The sequence below is a fragment of the Wolffia australiana genome, chromosome 18 (genome assembly GCF_029677425.1).
Source record: "Wolffia australiana isolate 7733 chromosome 18, ASM2967742v1".
Taxonomy (NCBI): domain Eukaryota; kingdom Viridiplantae; phylum Streptophyta; class Magnoliopsida; order Alismatales; family Araceae; genus Wolffia; species Wolffia australiana.
Genome location: NC_135852.1, coordinates 8,690,838 through 8,711,885, shown reverse-complemented (window position 1 = coordinate 8,711,885; position 21,048 = coordinate 8,690,838). Strand labels below are relative to the sequence as shown.

Sequence of the window (21,048 nt, the reverse complement as noted above, 5' to 3'; positions counted from 1 at the left end):
AAAGAGGATTTCTACTTTAGATACTTGCTAAGGTCCACAATTACACCACATAAGTCGCACTCGAATTTATGTTCTCCCATGGACATGTAATACCTTAGCGCATCGAATGCATTAAGGCAGGGTATTTTGAGCCTGGTTTGTCCTACTATCGTTTGCTTCATCTTTCGCATACATTACTGCAAAGTCATGGCCATGTGAGGACTCACAGTGTTCCATCCTATCAGTTCGAAGTATAATGAAATGAGTGTAGATGCAAGCGGGAACATTGTAACAGAAATAAGAAAAACAATATTGGTCGAGCATCTAGGACGAGCTCATTCCTAGAACTCTTGCCCAAAGGTTTCATTATCTATGGAGGAAGGGTAACTCCTTTGTCCATGATGCATATTCGGTAATTGGATATTCTAAGTAGTAGTCATTCAAAATTTCAAAAGTTCAAAATTCCAAAATATCAAATATTCAAAAGTTCACCAATTTAATTATTGCGTGTATGTGATGTGAGAAAGGAGAGGTAGTGTGTGTATGTTTTGGAAAGACAGTGCATGTGAGCAAGATAGAGAGGATGAGAGGACTAGATGGATTACATTTATCTATAATTACATTAATGAATTCCACTTATCATGTTATAGTGGAGAGATCTTATTAAAATCAGATCTCTTGATTGTAACAATATAAATGGAATCAGCCACCTTGTTACATTCAAGCCATCTGATTTTAATCAGATGGCTCGATTGTAATAACATTAATGGAATCCATTCATGTCATTACGGTCAAGAGATCTGATTAAAATTAGATCTCTCGACCGTAATGAGATAAATAAAATTAGCCATCTTTTTACAGTCAAAACATGTGATTTTAATCAGACGTCTCAACTGTAATAACATTAATGGAATTGATTAATGTTATAACAGTCAAGAGTTCTGATTAAAATCAGATCTTTCGGCTGAAACAAAATAAATGAAAGATAAATACTGTGTGTCTCTAAAATAGAGAGATATAGAGACATGATGTGTGTGTTTGTGAAAGAAAGATATATAGAGACATGAAGTGTGTGTGCCTGAAAGAGAGAGATATAGAGAAATGATGTGTGTGCATCTGATGTGACTGAGCAGAGGTGTTGTGTGTGTGTTTCAGAGACACAGTTCATGTGAGAGAGATAAAGGCAGAGAGATTTCAAGAGGGGGAGGAAGATATAACACTGTTAAGAACACCATATATCACATCTGATTGATGGGATGCGGCCACCTCATTACAGTTCACATATCTGATTTTAATCAGATTTCTTAATTGTAATAAGTATTTCACTTCTTTATCATATTTTCATAGTAGCTAAGAGTAAGAAGATTACACATCCAATTATCTTTAAAGTCGACTAGAATAAGATGAGTGCATAAGAAATATTGAACCATTGGCTTTGAAAAAATCATTTTAGATTGAAGGAATTGCAGGAGGTTGAAAGCTCTTAATAAGGTAAATTAAACAGAGAATGAGCTATCAAAAGTAGTATGAAAAATCCATATTAAGCACACCTGATTAGACCAAGAGAGCTTATCTGCTGATAAAAAAAATGCTTAGAAATCTTCAGCTGAACTACAAAACAAAATTCATAGAGGTTCAGTTTGACAAAAACATAAGGATATATAGGGCTTCTATCTGGACATACTTGCTCGAAAGATCTTGTGTCTACCAAATTAATGACCCTGAGAGGAATTACCACGGTTTCTTTCCCCGTTAGCATCTTCGTTCCTTTTTCAGACTTAGTATCTAATTGTTGCATTATGTTGTTTAAAGATATATAAATTTTCCTTATTAGATACCAATAGGAACTTACAGAAATGTACAAACTAGTAAAACCTGAATCATTCAACTATCTCAACCAATCCAAATCCTACAAGCTGGAAAGGGTAGATGATAGAGAGGAATATCTACCAACCAGAAGATCCCAGGATATTTTTGGAATTAGTGAAGAAGAACATGTCAGTCCCTATAACAATAATTTATGATTTATGTATATATGTATCTTTTATTCTTTTTTTCTCAATTGACATCATTTTTGTTACATTTTATTTTATTCTATTTTGGATTTTTTTTATCAAACCGGATAGAACAGAAAATCAAATGGTCAAATAATATTTTGGTAGTTTAAGCCCCAAGAGAATGGCCAAGTATTCAAATGAATCAGATTAGTGCCTCTCTTGAAAACGGCAAGAAAAATACATAATCAGTGTAAGTTGAAAATGGGAGAAATAATCTAAAATGATACAATAGGCCCTGGACTTCCTCCTACAACATAGTACATTCAGCGAAGGCCATTCAATCTGCTAGAGAAAGGTCGTTCAATCAACCATATTTGGAGAGGCGCCGCTGCATTTCTTAGACCTTTAGACCGTTTGAAGGCTGAAAAATATTTTTCGCACGAAACTGCGCATTCGCTCTGCACAGGGCCTTGCATGAGGCATGGTGAGAAATACCCAATAAGTCTTCAATGTGCGGTCTGGAAAATTGAACTGGACTGCACATCGCACTTTTTTTGCACCGGTCATACGAAAGGACTATACATACTTCTTCCTCCTCATTCATCCCATTCTCTTCCATTCTCTCCGCCACGATCTCTGGGACCTTGCAACTTGTTGGGTTTCATCTTGACCATTGAAAGTTAAGTGACAAATAAAGCTTGAAAATTCATAGTGGAGAAATGAAATTCTTCCAACAATCTTATTAATTCTCTATAGAATTTATTTTAAAATTTTATTCCTAATGGTTCTTTGAAAAGTTGTATCAATGCACTATAAATGTGATTTTCATGTATATGATGATGAGAACTAATGCAGTTGATCCTTTCTTGAATTTCTTTCACTCTCTTGTTTATTTGGTTCTCTTTGGGAATCAACAAGGAGACAGCCTTGTAATGTTTCCTAAAATTTGTGTGGACACAGTTTTTTTCTGGTCCTAGTGGAGCCATGTCAAGTAAAAGGAGCAACCTTGTTTGATAGCAGGACTTTGGCAGGGGTATGAATTATCCCTACTGTGTCACAATTCAACTACAAATCATGGGACAACTCAGGCTACTATGGTGGGAAATTTACTCTGGGTGGTAACTAAAAAGGTTTGAGCCTTCAGTAATATGCTCAAATAGTCTGTCACTATTATGACAATGACCTTAAATGAAGCGTTTACATCATCAAAACACAATGAATAGAAGGTTTTTGATATTCAAAGTAATAACAGGCTCTATAAAAACACTCAAATTATTAGCTTATTTCTGATATATTTACATAATTATAATTTTGTGTGTTACGAATCTATAAATGACTAGATCTCTTTTTTACTGTTATTCTGATTTTCAGGATTTATTTTTATTTTTAAGGATTTTTTGATATCATATTCTTAAAGAAATTAACTTTTTATTAGAAATATGTTTTTGACATTTTACTCAAGGACATATTAATGTTATAAATCAAAATATATATTTACTATATTTTTATGCCTTAATACTTACTTTTTAATGATTCTTAAATACATTTATGCGTTAAAAATTTACCCACCATGTGTCACAATTTGATCCGATAGAATGGCGACCAATCCAAAGCTTTGGCAATCATTAGCTTACATTTTTTACTTATTTTATTCGCAAGGATTACATGGACCAATAAAATAAATGGTGTGATTAAAAATGCAAAAAAATGTGATGCAATAAATCGAGATAGAAGAATAAAAATATATATTCATTTAAATGTCAATATTTGTGGTGTTACATGAGTTGCGTACGTGTAATGCTGTCAATGGTTAAAAATATATGATGCTGATGTGATGTGAGGAAATGTGTCACCACATCACACAGTCATTGGCAATTGTTTTGCTTTTCCTAACGAGAATGGCACGCATCAACGTGTCATTCAAAGTAAGAAAATAAATTAAAATAAAAGAGAGAGAAGACATGTGACATGGCACGCAGCAACACGCCCCCCCCTGTCACACAAAGACTGATTAATAGAAACAATTTTTTCTATCTTCTCCTCTATGTAGTGACACATGGCATCATCAAAGCATGTGATGGGGCAAGATGAAACGATCGTGTTAATCATTAAATAACTGATGATTAGACATATCCTTCCCTAAAAAGATGAGAAACTTTCAACACTGATGACTAGGATAGAGAATAAATTGATGGCTAGGATTTCTCCAGCTTCAACGCTCGATATCTGAAGGTCCAAAACTTTGATTGAGCTGAAAGTTGAAGGGATGCTTCATCATTACCCCCTCTTTTCATCCATCCCTCCACTCTATAAATAGAGGCATGGATCCTTGTCAAAATCATCCTTGAACTTGCTCCTTTTTTGGGTGGGTTCCCGAGCTTTCAACCAACCCACATGTGGTGTCACAAGTGTGTAGCAAGAGGCAATACATAAGAGGGGGAGCTTATCTGCACTCTTAAAATGTCTTGATCCTAGTGAAATCTAGGTATCTAAGGTAATTATCCTTGCGTTATGTTGGTCCTTCTTGACATCATCCTTAACTTTGATTGATTTAACCATCATATCCTGCCATCATATTTCATCTATACACTCTCTAATCACATCTTACCATATTCACATCACGATCATGGAGTTAGCTTACTCATGATTCACAATAGATGACTTGATCTTTACCTCGCTCTCATGCATTCTTCTATATATCATTACTTCGTCCTAGCTCTCGCTTGATCTTATCAAATCCAAATTATCCCTATCTGCTATCATCATCTAAATCATTGTAATAATTCTCATTACCTTGCCTCGCATTTGTTTGTCACTCGACTTTCTAATTTATATGTATCTTATAACATTACATTAATCAATATTTTAAGAATATTAAATCCTTAATCACCATTCTCTGTGGTACTGAACCATACTCATCATTAGCTAAATTTACAAAGTAATTACAGATTTATATTTTTATTAAGTAATCTCAAAAATACAAATGACGAATCTAAACCCTGATTTTTATATCATCACTCAACTAGCATGTGTAGTTGAGAAATTTAAATATAAATTAGAAAGCTCCAGTGAAATAAAATGAGGATGAGGTATGACTTGTTGACATTGAGGCGGCAGGAGCACCGACGACTGATGTGATGGTGATCAAAGAGAGGAAACTAAGAAGATGGCTCGTGATAATTCTGGTATTAAGTCTTAAAACTGCTTAAAATATAGACAGTTTACATCTAGATGCCAAAGTGAAAAGAAGGAAGAGGAGTGAAAATGACCAAGATACAAGAAAGGGAGTCAGAAGCAAAGTCGATGGGTTTTGTTGAGGAAGATGCCAAATTCTGCTCCTGTGAATGATGATGCTCAGTTTTTAGATACAAGAGCTAGCAACCATATGATAGGTAATCAATCCTTATACTAAGATATTGAAGATTTCCTTGTGGGGTAGTGAAATTTGGAGATGGCTCTAAAGTCAGTATTTATGGGAGAGGAGATATACCTCTCCAAAAAAAATACTAGCTCAGAGAGGAAGTATACATAGCCTCTCTTTCTCAGCTTGATGAGAAAGGGTATAAAATGGTGAATCCTGGATGGGGAAGAAGACAATGCCAGTCATCTCAAAATTAGAAGACAAATATTTCATTGCCAAAATCAGGATACTAATAAACTCAAAATTAGGGTAAAATTATGTAATGATTTATTTGGGTTTAATCAAAAAAATATTACCATGAGTGGTAGATGGAGGGATGTGAATGAAGGGAATGAAAATGAGAGACTAGAATATAGGAAGACGTGAAGGGGTGACAATAAGATAATATGATAAATAAGGAGAAATAATAAGAGGAAATATTTTAACTTGGGCTTGAAGTTAATACATGATGGAGATGATGAAATGAGGCATAGGTATGAAAATGGTGGATGTAGGGAATGAGTAAGGAATGAGATAGGGGAAGATAAATGTTTAGTGTTATTTAGGTGTATAGAGAAGGAAACATGTGACAAGATCATGACAAGATAGATGATCCATAACGTAGGTGGTCGATGAAATGTGACACAAGGGACAGATAATGATGGATAGTGATTAATGATGGAGGTTGGTGATGGCGAAATGAATATGATGTACCTCAGTGTATGTGATTGAAGATGGATCCTTGTAAGGCAAAAAGCAAGCCATAGATCCCTATGTTTCACCAAGATCAAGGCGTCTTACTGATGTAGATCAGCCTTCCCACTTCTCTATTGGCCTTCTTCCAGCACTCCAAACACCAAGAAAACCCTTGTTAGACCTTCAAAATCTTACTCTCTTTGAATCTGCCTCTCTAAGAGGAAGTTAATTAAAAGATCTTTTTTCAAAGATCGGAGGTCAATTTATAGATCAAACCATGCTTATGTATAGAGAATCAAAAGATAAAGATGCCCTCAAGATTTCATTTGGATCGGACTTGTGGATTGTCAAATATCAATAACTGAAGTAAGACAATATCTAACAATTGATGTCATCAAAAGACTTTTATCTCCTCATCCTCATCAGTGCCATCATGTCATTTTTAGATTTTTGTCTCCATGAGGTCATAAAATGAAATCATTGTCTAGGATTCACCCATATCATTCTTGATCCACACATGCCATCGCGGCATGTGAGATATACATGCATCAAGATGGGTGACAACCTCATATTCAAGTTAGGATCACATAAACTACATGGAAATATGGAAATCTAGAGTGATAGAGATCAAGAGAGAGAGAGATAGAGATGAACAATGCATCTAGAGGAAGACCTAGAGGCATAAACACCAATGTTGAAGAGACGCATATATAATACATATATAGGAGTAAAGAACCCCATGTTCGAGGCAGGATAAAAAAATTATAGGGATAAAAAGAAAGTCCCAAGACATACAGAGAGGCTCAAGGAAGCAAACTGTGTGTGTCCCTATAGGAAAAAACAAAAAAAACAGGAATAACAATACATACTTGTAATCATAAGATTAAATAAAAAGACAAATGTGTGACATGGCGCCAAGTCAGTGTGTGCTACATCAAAATATTTTTCATTATGTCCAGTAGAAAAAGGACACATGATGACATATGTATCATGACACAACATCGTCACCGCAATACTTGACTATTCCAATGTATAAAATAATTGATCATTTGTAGGATTCGTCAGCGTAAGCCCGCATGCACATTAATTGTAAAAAAAGGTGTTATTTACTAATCGAGGCATATCATCCTGCTATTATGTGATGACTTATGGTGACGCCATATCGGTTTTTCCTTTAATGATCGGATGTCGATCATTAATCATAATTGTCAGTTGGTTGTCGTTTGACAAATTGAATGCAGGTACGTGTTTCAAAATCTTAAATTATTTCTACCAACCCCTGTCTTTTGTCATAAGTAAATTTATAAAACATGACTAATAACTTTTGGCTCCATAAATAAAAAGAATAGTTCAAATTGTCATTAAGAAACTGCTTTGGATCACAATGAAATTGCATGCCACATCCCTTAGAGTGCCTTTTGAGCGTTCTCCTTGCTCAAACTTCTGGATAGAGGGAAACTTAGTTTATATGGGAAATATAATTTCTGAAGATAAATAAATGAATTTCAACTTAACTTGCCAGCTCATGCACTCTTTTAAGTATTGGTTGTGATAATGAAATCACGCACTTAACATAATCAACATCTCAATGTTTTTTATGTCAATATAGGATTTTAGATATGTGATAGTGCCACGATTAACAAAGAATAGTCACTCCACTAGTAAATGTCAAGTGGAATATCAAAGAAAAGTTATCTACTGATTCCCAGACACTCATCACTAAGTCAAACGATAGCGTGGGGTTTGATAGTTTACCATACCCTCACTAATCTTAGGAGCATCAAGCAGATGAGGGAGTATATGTACACTGTAATTGATGAAGAAAAGTTCAATGTATAAGTCAATACACATCTTTGTTTCTTCTATAGCACAAAGTATTTCTTAGCACTCCACTTAATGTAAACTCAACCTATTACTTGGGCTCAGTAAATATATATTAAGTTCTCGACCATGATAGTGGAATATCGGAGAAGAGATTTACAATGATTTCTGAACGCAGTAGTAACTAGGATGAGCGATTATATTTTGATAGTCAACAATACCCTAAGCTGATGACAGAAAGATTTGATGAGTCTATTAATACACTCCTTTATAGCTTCTAGAGCGCGAGATGTAGCTAGGCATGTGATGGGTTGGAGACTCAACCTCTACATTCAGATAAATTGATCTGTGATTAATCAATAAATATGATAATATAGATAATAAATTTGGGAGTCCAATAAAGGTTATTGGGACACTAGAGTCATTAACGAGATTGATACATGGGCCTAGAGGATCACATGCAAATGGTTTTTTTTATCAGAAGATATACATAAAATTTATGCTTAAATTTTATTAAAAAATTAAAGTTAAGCATAAATAGGGGGAGGTCCTCAACCAAATTCATCATGGCAAGAATTGATCAGGTGTCACACCTTTTTTCTTCCTTATCCTCTTAGCTCCTCTTCATTCCTGATGTGATTACAATGATGTAGCAATGATGATGGGATGATAACGGATATTCTTAAGTTGAACGAGGAGATCTTATATATTGTGGCTCACGTGGATGCATTTAAGGGCTAGACACATGAACAGCTCGAGCCTTCTCCCTCAAGGAATTGAGAAATCAGAGATCTGACTCATGCACATGTGATTTGATTATCAATTTGAAAGGATTCTGAAATTTCATTCTTTTTCTTCAGTTGCTTGAAAATTGTTGCACTTTTATCTTAATCAAGGACTTAGTACCGGACACAATTTTGGAAAACTTGAGAATTATCATGCGCTGATCTCCATCCATGATGAGAAATTATTGTGTAAGTTTGGCCAACTTGGCAATCACTTTCCGTGTAAGTAATGTTCATGCCCAAACTCTTTGCGGCCCGCGTCTAGTACTGGTATAGACTTCAAGAGAGCACCAAGATAGGAGAGACATAATGATGGCATGAATGGTCCTCCGCATCTAATTTTGAAAATGTATCCAATATCGCCACACTAGCAAATGCTTCATCATGCTGAACCAAGCTCACGTAGTGCATGAGCATCCCGTGCATAGCCACATGGTATCTTCAACTCTTCCCTATGCTCTGCTGGCAGAAATTTTCCATAAATCTTAATAGCTTATGAAATGTGGCTTGTGAGTGAAATCACTAATATAGTGATCTTAAGGATTGGTGATTTCTTGGTTCAGGAAACAAATTCACAAGAGATGCCAAATATTCTTCAAGTATTTCCTAGTTGGGGGATGCTCACATATTCATGGTCATCGAGAGGAAGCATATAGCCATGATGTCAACCACTTTTCTTTTGGGAAGACTGCCGTCCAACATGTAAAACGTGGAGTTACAATGCATATGGTAGACCAGAACTTTTTGATGTAACACAACGACCCGGTAAGGCGGCTTGTGCTACACCATAGGGGAATGACCACGAAAAGTGAGGTGCCGACATGATAAGAAGCATGCAAGTATAGCAAAAAAAAACGAAAAAATATGTAAGTAACCGACAGTCCCGGGGAGTAGGGACATGTAGACAACACGAGGAGTCGTGCCATGGACGAGCTCCCAATGACCCCGGTGGTTGGCTTGAAGGCCGACAGAGTGGAGGACGTCACCATCCTGGCACGTCCACGTCCGTCACAGTGAACGACGCTGATCAGACACTGTCAAGGAATCTCCTAACCTGAAGAAGGTGGCTAATCCTAGAATCACACGTAAATTCTCTAGAGGCAATGGAGCAATCAAAGATCGGCACTAGGAAACATAACGATACTGCAAAGTAATGGGGGGGAGAATGTGACCTGTGGGCAAAGGCCCCCGTGCTCAATTGGCGGAGGCGGCCGTTGAGGGTGAGGGCAGAGGGCGGATCTTGGGACCGTGAAGACCTTCAAGCTTGGACGGGCGGTCGACCGGCTACCAACTAGGTAGAGTTGCAGAGCGAGGCAGGGCCACACGGGAATCCCGGCCAAGTGAGAATTCACCGGCGGGTGTCGAGAGTCACCTTAACAGCAAATTCAGGGAAGTTGGCAGCCTCGGCACGTCTGACGACTTTGGGGATCCACGGCGCCTGGGAGTCGTCAACCCTGGACATAGAACAGTGTCAAAGCGGTTGAAAGAAGAGAACGTGGTATATTGGCGCGTTCACAATGCGGTAATTTGTATCGTAGGATCGAGAGCTTCCTGTTCAGCGTCAAGTGATCGATGGAGGGACAGCCTCCGGGGCCCTTTCAGCACCAATGGAATCAGAGAACAGAAGAAGCCCTTGGCGCGAGATCTTTTTGGGTGCACACACTCGCGGAAGCGTACTTGGACATGAACCAATGCAGAAGATGTAGACGATGATCCCAAGACGATGATCCCAAGACGATACGAGGAGAAACACTGAGGCGTAGTCGTTAGCCTCATCACGTCCCCGCGTCGTCACCGTCAAGAGAGCACCAACTCCAAGAGTGAGAGAGAGAGAGGAAGAGGAAGAGACTTCTAGTTCAAATGAACTTTCAAGAAACTCTACTCAACTCAAAGAGAGAAAATAAGAATACATCATGGGATGTTGGGATGAAGAAAATAAGGGAAATGGGGGCCTTTTATAGGCACAACCCAAGGCCTGAATGGCCCCTAAAAACTAGGCACGATCCTAGAAAGTAGGCACAATCCTATTTTCAAGGATGTGCTAGGTCATCCTACTTTCAAGGATGTACCAAGTCATCCTACTTTCTAGGATGTACCAAGTCAACCCCCACATTTCCAACATGATCAATGGAGGGACAGCCTCCGGGGCCCTTTCAGCACTGATGGAATCAGAGAACGGAAGAAGCCCTTGGCACGAGATCTTCTGACTGATTTTCAAAACCGACGGTAGGATATGTATCGATAGGCCTGGAGGAGACGGCTCGCCGCGCGGACCTGCTTCGGCGGAGGTCAGACGGTCATGAGGGGAGGGGTCAACTGCACTATTGAACATATTTGGTCTCGCCGAGGTCACCATAGTTTCCATTTATTCTGTATCTTTCTTGGGTGAGGCCGTAGACCAAGAAGAGAGTGAAGGAAGATGAGAGTGGAGAGCGAACACCGTTGAAAATGAGCTACCGGTTCCGTGGTTGTGGAGTGTACAAAAGATCGATGGAATTGTAGGAGCCGACCAGGAGGAAGGAGGGGAAAAGACCAGAAGAAGGGGAACACCTGACCCAAGAGCACCAAAACCTCACCCGGTTCAGGAGAAAATTTCTTGGGAGAATGGTGGATGAGGAAGTCGGCGCAGAAAACCCTAAAACAGTAACCGTTCTTCTCTTTTTCAAAAAACCCAGCCCCTCCATGTCCTCCCATCCAGTGCCTCCTCTATATAGAAGAGAAGGGGAGGTGCCCCCCCAGAACCCCCCACAGAGAGAAGAAGAGAATGGAAGATGCACTCCCATCACTCAAAGGTGCAAGTGCAACAAAGAAGTATAAACCGAACAAACAGGGGAGGGAGGCTGAGAGGCGCGCGTGCGGGTGTGGCCTCCCTAGTGAGTGATGAACTCAAACAAACTACGCGAAACAGGGCCCCCCAAGACCATGAGAGTCTCTAAAAAACAGTAAAACAAACAATACGAAAACAACGTGGACAGCGTGGCGGTTGCAGTTTTCTGTAGTGGCTCGGGTTGGGTTCTTCCTTCGGGTTCGGGCTCTGCGGGCGAGCTGATGGGGCAGTCGGGGCGTGTTCAACGGGATGGTCCTCCATCACTTTTTTTGACATCGAATAGCTCAATTTTTACAAAAGTTAATAAACTTCTCTACACGTTGATGATGGTTCTCACCCGAGAAATGGCCATTGTGGAAGGCACAACATTACATGCAGTATTACCATCCATCAATGACTTCGATGGTTGCTCACATATGACACTGCCCCTTGGTCCCATCAGATTATGAATAATTCTCAGCTGTGAATGACATGAAAACTTTATAATCACACAAAGAAAAACATACTATAGAATTGTTCCACTTCCTCCATAGTGATCCCTGTTCTGAATGCAATATTTTCATTCTGCCATTCATCTCAGATCAGATCAATAGTGAACGGGAGCTAAGGACAGAAAGGAGAAGAAGGATGGACTCATGAATAATCTTTTACCAATTATGCCTTAAAACCATTATTTTATCAATATGAAATGAAGATAATAAAAAAAATCAGAAACGAATATTCATGATAAACCTACTGTGCAATATCATTAAAACATGCTAATCTAGTCGATCAATAGAATGAATTTTTTTGATAATATCAAAAGAAAATGCATTATGAATGGTGTAGGTAAAATCACTTAAAACAGACATAGAAGACATAAGACAATATTGATGATTAAAACCCATCACTTTCATCATCTGCAGCTTGGGTGACAATGAGAATTTTGTCCTTGTCATCCAAGTGGCAAACCAATGAAGATGTAAAATTTTGACATTGCCTCTCGTCATAGTCATGCTCAACTTTGGAGTCAATTTTTTGATCAATTTCAAATACATGCTTTACTGGATGCATCTTCAGAATATAAAGCAATCACCTCTTGAGTGATTTTGATTTTTAGTTGACCCCTTGGTTTTGTGAGACAAATATTTAATTTTGGAAGAAAGTGAGAAGTGTGGTTGATTTGATTGAAGGAATTGTCAATACTTCTTAGACTGCATTCCATTCAGCTCAAAACCTTTTAGGACTACACATTAGATAATTGGCCAGCGTGTGATTGGATTAACATGTGCTTTAGTTGACTGACTCTATCAAACATTACATGTTTTATGTTATCTTTTATTGTAATATTTGATATTAATTTATACAATAAATCTGGTATGTATTAAGAATTACTTAGCAGTATACAAATAGATGTGTTAATGTAATGACTTCATAATTCAAACAGAAATATTTTCATTTGATTACTGAAATAAGCATTAAAGTAATAATAGTATTTCTCAAATTCAGGGGTTTGTTTGAGCTTTGATCACAAATTCAAATATTCGACAATATTTTCATATTACATGTGTTTAAGCTCTATAGGTATAAGTATTATTGATAAAATATGGAAAACTTAAGTTCAATGTGATAGTGTCAATGGCGTGATGATGTGATCACACGAAGAACTTTTATTTCAAAAGAAACACCCTTGGAAAGAGCCATTTTAAATCCAAAATTATTTCAGCACCTACCTAGGGTTCATTACTCCATCTGGGTCCCCTTTTCATCAAGCTCACAGAAACCATAGATACTTATTTTCCTGTGGGAAGTTAAATGATCTAACAAGAAGTGTGCTCACTCTGTTGCCATTATTTAGTTAGTTGAAATAATCTGGCTCAGTTACACCTTATTTCTCTCATTCTGTCGACAGCTATTCATCTCTGTGTGCCCAACTGTATTTTTATAGTTAAGTAAAATCACACCCTCTGACAATTTATTTCTAAAGTTTATCGAATTTTCAGATAGTTTCATATGCAAGCCAAATTTAATAAAAAACAAGTAATAAATGATAATATAATTTCATTAATTTTAAACCGTGGAATATTTTCCTGATAAAAAAAGAAAGATCTCAAATCTACAAAATTTAATGATGATTGAACAAATTCGAAAATTAGCAGAAACGGATTCTCACTAATTTAACTCTAAAATTCTAAATTAACACTCTAGGGGTAAAGTATTTGAAAATAGCAATGAAGAAAACTCAAATAGAACAGTGTGATTTCTAAATTGGGAAGATGAATGGCCAAGACACGATACAAATGCAATCAAAGAGTAATCTTTCGAGATCGGCATGTATAAAACTATCTTCATATACAAACCAGGCCTGGACCAGCAGGTTGATCACTTCAAAAGGATTTGACCAGCTTAGCCTGACGTTGATGTAAGCCCTCGAGCCACCTTGACCATTCTGGACCGTTCGATGTCGTTTCCCAACAATCTATACAAGATAAATTCCTAACTCTGATTTCTTTTCAGATCAGATTAGATCAGATCAGATCAGATCTCCCCATTCCCCTTCGGTAGCCTAGACTCGTCCCCAGAAGCCCACGCCTGGTAGTCCTTCACTAGCTGAACAGTGGCATTAAAGATGAACTCATTTGAGAAACCAAATAACTTGCATCAATAATTAGTCTACATAATTTGATGAGGGTCAAAGTGGGGAAATCAGTTTGGATATAAATTGCAAGTTTTGGGGAGATTTTAAGAGAGTCTTCATTAAAAAATAAATCAAAGGCAAACCTGAGACAAAAATCTAGGGAGCATGATCTTCAGAAGCTGGTCAAGAACCTGGGCTCCAGTCGATTCAATCGCCTCCACAGGGATTGCCCTAAACGGAAATGGGATATCGATGCTGACCTAGAAACAGACAGAAATAACTGAGATATGGGATGATACGCCAGAATTGAGATCATATAACTTTATAAAAGGTAAAACGATATTTAACATTTTTATTCTTAGCATGAATATTGTTAGAATTATTAACTGAAACGCAGTCTGCAGTATATGAGGAATTTACAACTAATCTTGCCTTCCATGATTACATATTATATTTACCAGTTTTTAAAGATTTTAGTGGTCGAATTGATCGTTCCATGGAATTATATTTTCATGCACCAAATTCAGCTAGATGACTGGTAAAATTTCATGATCTGAGAGACAGTATGGGAGAAGCTTACCTCGATTACGGTGTCAGTAACGAGTTTCTGTGCTCCGGATTCATCTAATCCCACATTGCAGGATATTCTGTTCTCCATGGAAGCTACATCACCGAAATCAGACAAATAAAACACCCTCCAAAATAACGAGATCAAAATCGTATGCAATCGTTAAATATTTCTCAACGTGGACTCTGACACGCACAGAGTACATCTCAGTTCATTCACGGCATTAAAATCGTTCAATAGTTTGATCCGGAAATATCCAATCAATCTCACTCTATCAGGAAAACTTGAAATCAAAGAAGGAATTCAGAAACTATACCTGAGAATTTCTCATTCTGCGCAACGACTATCGGTGATCCTTCCAGCTATGGCAAAACATCAAGCGACGAAGGTCCGCAAGGATCAAAACCAACAACATCAGACGATTTTTTCGTATTTTTCTTCATCTTTTCTTAAAAAAGGGTTTATAACTGAAACAAATCTGAATCTTTCGAGAGAAAAAAACAAGAGAGAAGAGCACCTTACAGGACAAAAGCCGGATGCAGCAGCCACCGGGCTCTTCCTCCACTCTGACGGTAAGAACGGGGCAGACCTCAAAAGAGAAGAACTTAATCCGGTAAACGAAGCAACGGAAGGTATTTTCGTCCAACCGCTCGATTCTCTCAGCGTCCAGAACCGAGTACTGACTCGCCGGCAAGCTCATATACTCCTCTACCTCGAGAAAAAACACTCAATCAGACCAAAAACAATGAAAAAACGCAAGAAAAGAGAGATTTTCAAGTCGAGGACAGACCGAGAGGGCGATCGAGCTGCCGAACTGAAGTTGATTCTGTGCGCTTGGCCACAAACCGAGCCCGATTAGAAGAAAGAACCGCAGATCCCGCTCGAATTGGGCGATGTCGGAGTGGAGGAGAGAAGATTAGGCGGCTTCGGCGGGGCGCTGGCCGATTGAAGACGGAGATGAAGCACGCCGTCGAGGAGAGCACCGCCATCTTCCAAGCTAAGCGTTCTTCCGGCAACACCAACTTTGTGCGGCTGATGATTAGAGAGAGAGAGAAAGAGAGAGAGTAGGCCAGTTTGAAATTTGAAGGGCCGATAAACTAAATTGACTATTGTGTAGACTGTGGTGTTAGCGGTCACAGATGACGATGATGAGTCGTCATCGATGTCTCATCATTGGCCTTGTCAGGATGATGATGACGAGACAAAATCGTCATCGTCATCGCTCAGATCGCTTAGGTGTAGGGTGCTACTAATGGTATCAGCATCAGAGATCTGTATTTGTAGATTGTGCATAGTGCACGGATGCAGACGGGACGGTTTTTTCACTCTGTAGTATTAGCCGTCATCAATGACGATGATGAGTTGTCATCGTTATCTCATCATTGGCCTTGTCAGGATGATGATGGTCAGACACAATCGTCATCGTCATCTCTCAGATCGCTTAGGTGTAGGGTGCTACTAATGGTACCGGCATCCGAGATATGTATTTGTAGATCGTGAAGTGTACGGATACGGATGGGGCGGTTTTTTCAACCTGTGGTGTTAGCCGTCATCGATGACGATGATGAGTCGTCATCTTTATCTCATCATTGTCCTTGTCAGGATGATGATGAGACACAATCGTCATCGTCATCTCTCAGACCGCTTAGGTGTAGGGTGCTACTAACGGTATTGACATCCGAAATATGTATTTGTAGATCGAGAATAGTGCACGGATGCGGACAGGACAGTTTTTTCAACCTGGATAGAAAAAATTGCACCGCCCCTGGGCCTTGAACGATGTACAAGATGGAAATTAGTCTGTCGAACGAAGAACAGTACGGTTTTTTGTGCCAGGATGAAAAATTGTCACATTTGCAGTCCTTGGACGACAAATAGCACAAATATATTCAATTTCTAATTTATGATTTTTTTCTCGATTTTTAGAACTTCTATGAATCAAAATGTCTCTTTTTACATTCGCAATCTTTGATGGAATGTCAGGGCACAACAATTTCTCCAAAAATTGTATAGAACCATACAGCCACCCTCATCCCAATGATCATGGACTATATTCATGATATCCGTTATCGAGAAAAAAAACAATAATTTTTATCAATATTGGTTCTAATATTGTTTCTCGGTTGGATAATAGATGATGATTACAAATATCAGACACATCAGAATAATACCAAAATAGCAATATTGTTGAGCAGATAAAATAATGATAACAAAGCAAATAACATTATTGCACTTTCTTGCAGGATACTAAAAATTAAAATATTGATGTATATAAAGATATGTTGGGGAGGATTAAAGAACTATGCCAGATTAGAAATACCAAATATACTTCCCATTCTGAATTCATGATCTAGATTAAAGTAACTAAACCATTTTTATACTTTTCATTTTTATACTAGTTTTGATGACTTTAAAGCAACTGATCTTACTCTACTACCAAGTGCCACGTTGCAGGCCTCCTTGGCCTGGCTCCAGCCAACTCCATCTCTGAGGCCCACATCATAGTTAGGCAATTAGGCCTGCTTCTCCATGGACTTGATTGATGCATACTCCGTCAGGTCGGTTGGCAATGTAGTTTCATCTCAATAAAGGACATACATTCTAGCTTCCTGTTTGTGATGCTGGACGTCCCCATCATTGACGTTATCATCCCCATTGTTGATAGTCATCATCCAAATCCATGATGGTTGTCATCTTATTTTTGGCGGTCATCTTCCCCCTTATCGATGGCCGCCATTCCCATCGCCCATGGTTGTCATCCAAGTCATTGATGATCTCGTCTCTATCAAGGATGGACATCTTTGTTGGTCCTCATTGCCTCCACAATGGTCTCATCCTAATTGTTGGTGGTCCTTGTCCCCATTCACAAAGGTTGTCTTATCACGTCAACAAAAGTCCCTATCCCATATACAATTGTCCTCATCCGTGTCAAAGATGTGGATCATGCTCCTCGTCTTTATCTACAATGGATCTCATATAACTGCTTCTATCATCCAAATATGCATTAGACATCCTACGCCATCTGTTCCGTCATTTCTGTCATCAGTCGTATGTCATCTGTGGTGAATGACTGATTACTCAAGTCATTTTGTTTAGTCATATGTCCATTGCTTCGGACAATGACGGATGATGAACTCGAACATAACAGATGATGGTCCGTCATTCGTCCATCAAGCCTACTGTGAGATGATCATAAGTATTTGATGGTGAGGGGTTTGGGGCACAAATTTTCCTTATGTGGGTGAATTTCCCATTCCCCTAAAACACTTGCATGGTGAGCCAAGGTGGTTCTTTGGTGGAAATCTAAACTGCACACCACTCAAAACTAGGCTTTGACATTTTGGACCGGGACCGGTCCAACCGGACCGAACCGGGACCGAACAAGACCGGATTGGAACTGGACCAAACTTCAGGTAAGGTTTAGGTCCATGCCAAAAAACCGGACCGGACCGGACCGGACCCTGTCCCACGCACTACCCATCCCCCTCCGTGTCGCCCTTCCCATCACCCGCCCCAAGCGCTCATCGCTGCGGCTCCACATGCACAACATCCCCGCCACACCCCGTACTGGACTGAACCGGGACCGAATAAGGCCAGACTGGAACCGGACCAAACTTCAGGTAAGGTTTAGGTCCATGCAAGAAAACCAGATCGGGACCGTCAAACCCTACTCAAAACTACCCAATAGGAAAGAGAAACAAGATATGGTCTAGACATTAGAAACGATGGAGAAACAATATGAATGAGAGAGATATAAGAGCCAGACGAGAAATGTGACAGAAAGAAAGAGATGAGAATTATGAAAGAGTTTGAGACGAGGGATAGAGAGGTGAGAAATGAGAGCAATGAGATGGATATAAGAGAGAGATGAGAAATGTGAGAGGGAGAGAGTGTGAGACGAGAGAGAAATGAGGAATGACAGTGACGAGAGAGAGACGAGCAACACGAGAGACAAAGACTAGAAACATGAGAGAAATGTGTGAATGGACAGCAAAGAGAAAAACTATAAGAAACGATAGAAGGAGAGTTGAGATAAAGATAGAGAGATGACAAAGATATGAAAAATAAGAGAGAGAGAGAGAGAGAGAAGCAAAAAAGAATAGCCCTGGAATTGCACAACTGCTCGTCCAATGGTCTGGGCGGTGGAAGAGTGATGGAGAACGAGACCCCTCTCCATCAAAGACGACGCCAAAGACCCCGCCATCGTCAGCGACACCCGTCGGCTCGAGCCCCGCCAGATCAGCCCGCCAAGGCAAGGGCCAAAGGTATCTAGATAGATTTGATTTTTCTCAGGCCATTATCCTTGCAAGGGCCCTTTTCGTTTTGTATTTCCCCCTTCAAACCCTCTTCCTTTTCTTCCCTTTGTTTTGTTTTAAGAACTCTGTAATAGTGGTCTTAAGAGGGGGCCCCTTTCCTAATGGGCTCCCTCTCTTTTGGTCCCTCCTTAGGGCCCATCATCCTCCCAACATAAGGGAAGGAGAGGGCGCCCTAAAAAGAAAAGTCTTTTGAATTTTTGGAAAAGAAAGGAACCCGTCCCGTCCTCTTGTGAGAGGAAGAAGAGAGAAAGGAATAAAAAAAAGGAGAAAAAAGAGAGAGAGTGAGAGAGAGAAGGGCGGAACGGGAACGGGGCCAACCTCCGTCGCCCGTCCCGTCCTGCCGAGTCCCGTTCCGCCGAGTCCCATTCCGTCGGACTCCGCCGACGGAACCCTAGGCGGCGGTCGCCGCCGCCAGAACCCCAGGCTGCGGGTTCCCGCCACCGCTGCTCTCTGAGGCCGCCTCCCGTCGCACAGGGGCACCGCCTCGCGCTCCCTGAGGCCGCTGCCCGTTGCACGGGGCCGCCGCCCCACGCTACTTGAGGCCACCACCCGTTGCACGGGGCCGCCGCCCCGCGCTCCCTGAGGCCTCCACCCGTCGCACGGGGCCGCCGCCCCGCACTCCCTGAGGCCGCCACCCGTCGCACGGGGCCGCCGCCCCGCGTTCCCTAAGGCCGCCGCCCCGCGCTCTCTGAGGCCGTCGCCCCTTGCTCCTTGAGTCGTCGCCCCGTCGCACGGGGACGCCGCCCTCCACGACGCGATCGCCGCCCAGCGCCGCCCTCACCAAGTCAGGGACCGTTGGAACCCTACGCCGCGGATCCCCGCCGCCGCTGCTCCCTAAGGGCCGCCGGATCCACCGCCTACCAGGCTGATGCGCCGCCGCCACCGTGAAGACGCTGATAGGCTATAGCCGACGCAGGATCGCCGCCACCGCCAGGTCCCCACCGCCGCTGGACATCCGCGGCCCGTCTGGCGCGCTCCTGAGCCATCGCTCCTGCCGACTCTACTCCTGCACCATCGCTCCTGAGCCGCGCCAGTAGAGCAACGCCGAGTTGCCGCCGGCCTTGCTCCATCGACCCCGCCAGCTGGTACTCCACATCGACTGCGTACGACTGCGGGACGACGCGCCACGAGGTACCTCACTCCTCTAGCTCTCCTGTAAATTATCTTTTGTCGTATATCTGTGGACGCACTCCACCGCACGCGGGTTAGAGTAGGTGAGAGGGTAAACGGACACGAGAGTGTCCAAAGAGTGTCTTCCCTAGGTACAGGCCAAGCCCATCCGTTACGTGAGAGCTCCAACGGATTTAATCCGTCCGGTGCCGTAGATTCCTTCGTCGCTCCAACGAGGGTCAGGAGGTCACCATCACTGTCATCGGTCGCCTGCCCCAGAGCACGGAGCACGGAGCACGGCGAACCCCATGAGTCGGAGTCTGCACGTATCGTCACCAAGGCTTGCATCGCATCACATAGTCGCATCTCGATAGGTCCACATTGACGGACGATGTCTACGACGACATCCGCGCTAGCCCCTAGTACCTGAGCCTGACCTCGGTACTGACCAGACGACGACACCGTCGTCGTCCTCCATCAGAGCGTGTATGTCCTAGAATTTCTATCTAATATTTTCTCATCCCAAGCTCAATACCATCTAATGACATAAGGACAGATGTTGTAGCAGATATTCTAAATGGGGGATCAAATGATGTTATTGGATATGTTGGTTATAATACTGAGGATCTGTTATCTGTCCTGATATCCCCATCTATGTTTGTCTCAAAGGTTGGATGACGGTATCAGAAATTGGTGTCTCATATTGTTTTTTTCAATTTCTGATGTATAAATTGAAATTTAATTTAAATAATTTTTCTTCTTACTCTGTACTTATAAATATGTGATTAAGCCATATGACTTGTATTTCTTCTCCATATGACTAATATTAATCATTGTTAAGTAGAGTAATTGACATTCAATTAAGTTTAAAAGGTTGAAATTGTAGGAGGAATAATGAACTCAAATTGTATTCAGTTTTAGGAAACTCTAAA

The 21,048-nt window shown here is 40.6% G+C and overlaps 1 protein-coding gene across 1 annotated transcript; it reads right to left on the bottom strand.

Moving 5' to 3' along the window:
* Positions 1–13,695: 13,695 nt before the first annotated feature.
* On the bottom strand, positions 13,696–15,765 carry LOC144715257 (RAP release 2, galactose-binding-like domain protein, putative (DUF1997)). The gene is made up of 6 exons (XM_078590192.1): positions 15,481–15,765; positions 15,208–15,398; positions 15,007–15,052; positions 14,703–14,785; positions 14,266–14,382; positions 13,696–14,094 (listed from the first exon to the last, which is right to left on the bottom strand). Exons 1-6 carry the CDS (start codon positions 15,677–15,679, stop codon positions 14,023–14,025), a joined length of 708 nt encoding a protein of 235 aa, XP_078446318.1. The 5' UTR covers positions 15,680–15,765; the 3' UTR covers positions 13,696–14,022.
* Positions 15,766–21,048: the final 5,283 nt, after the last annotated feature.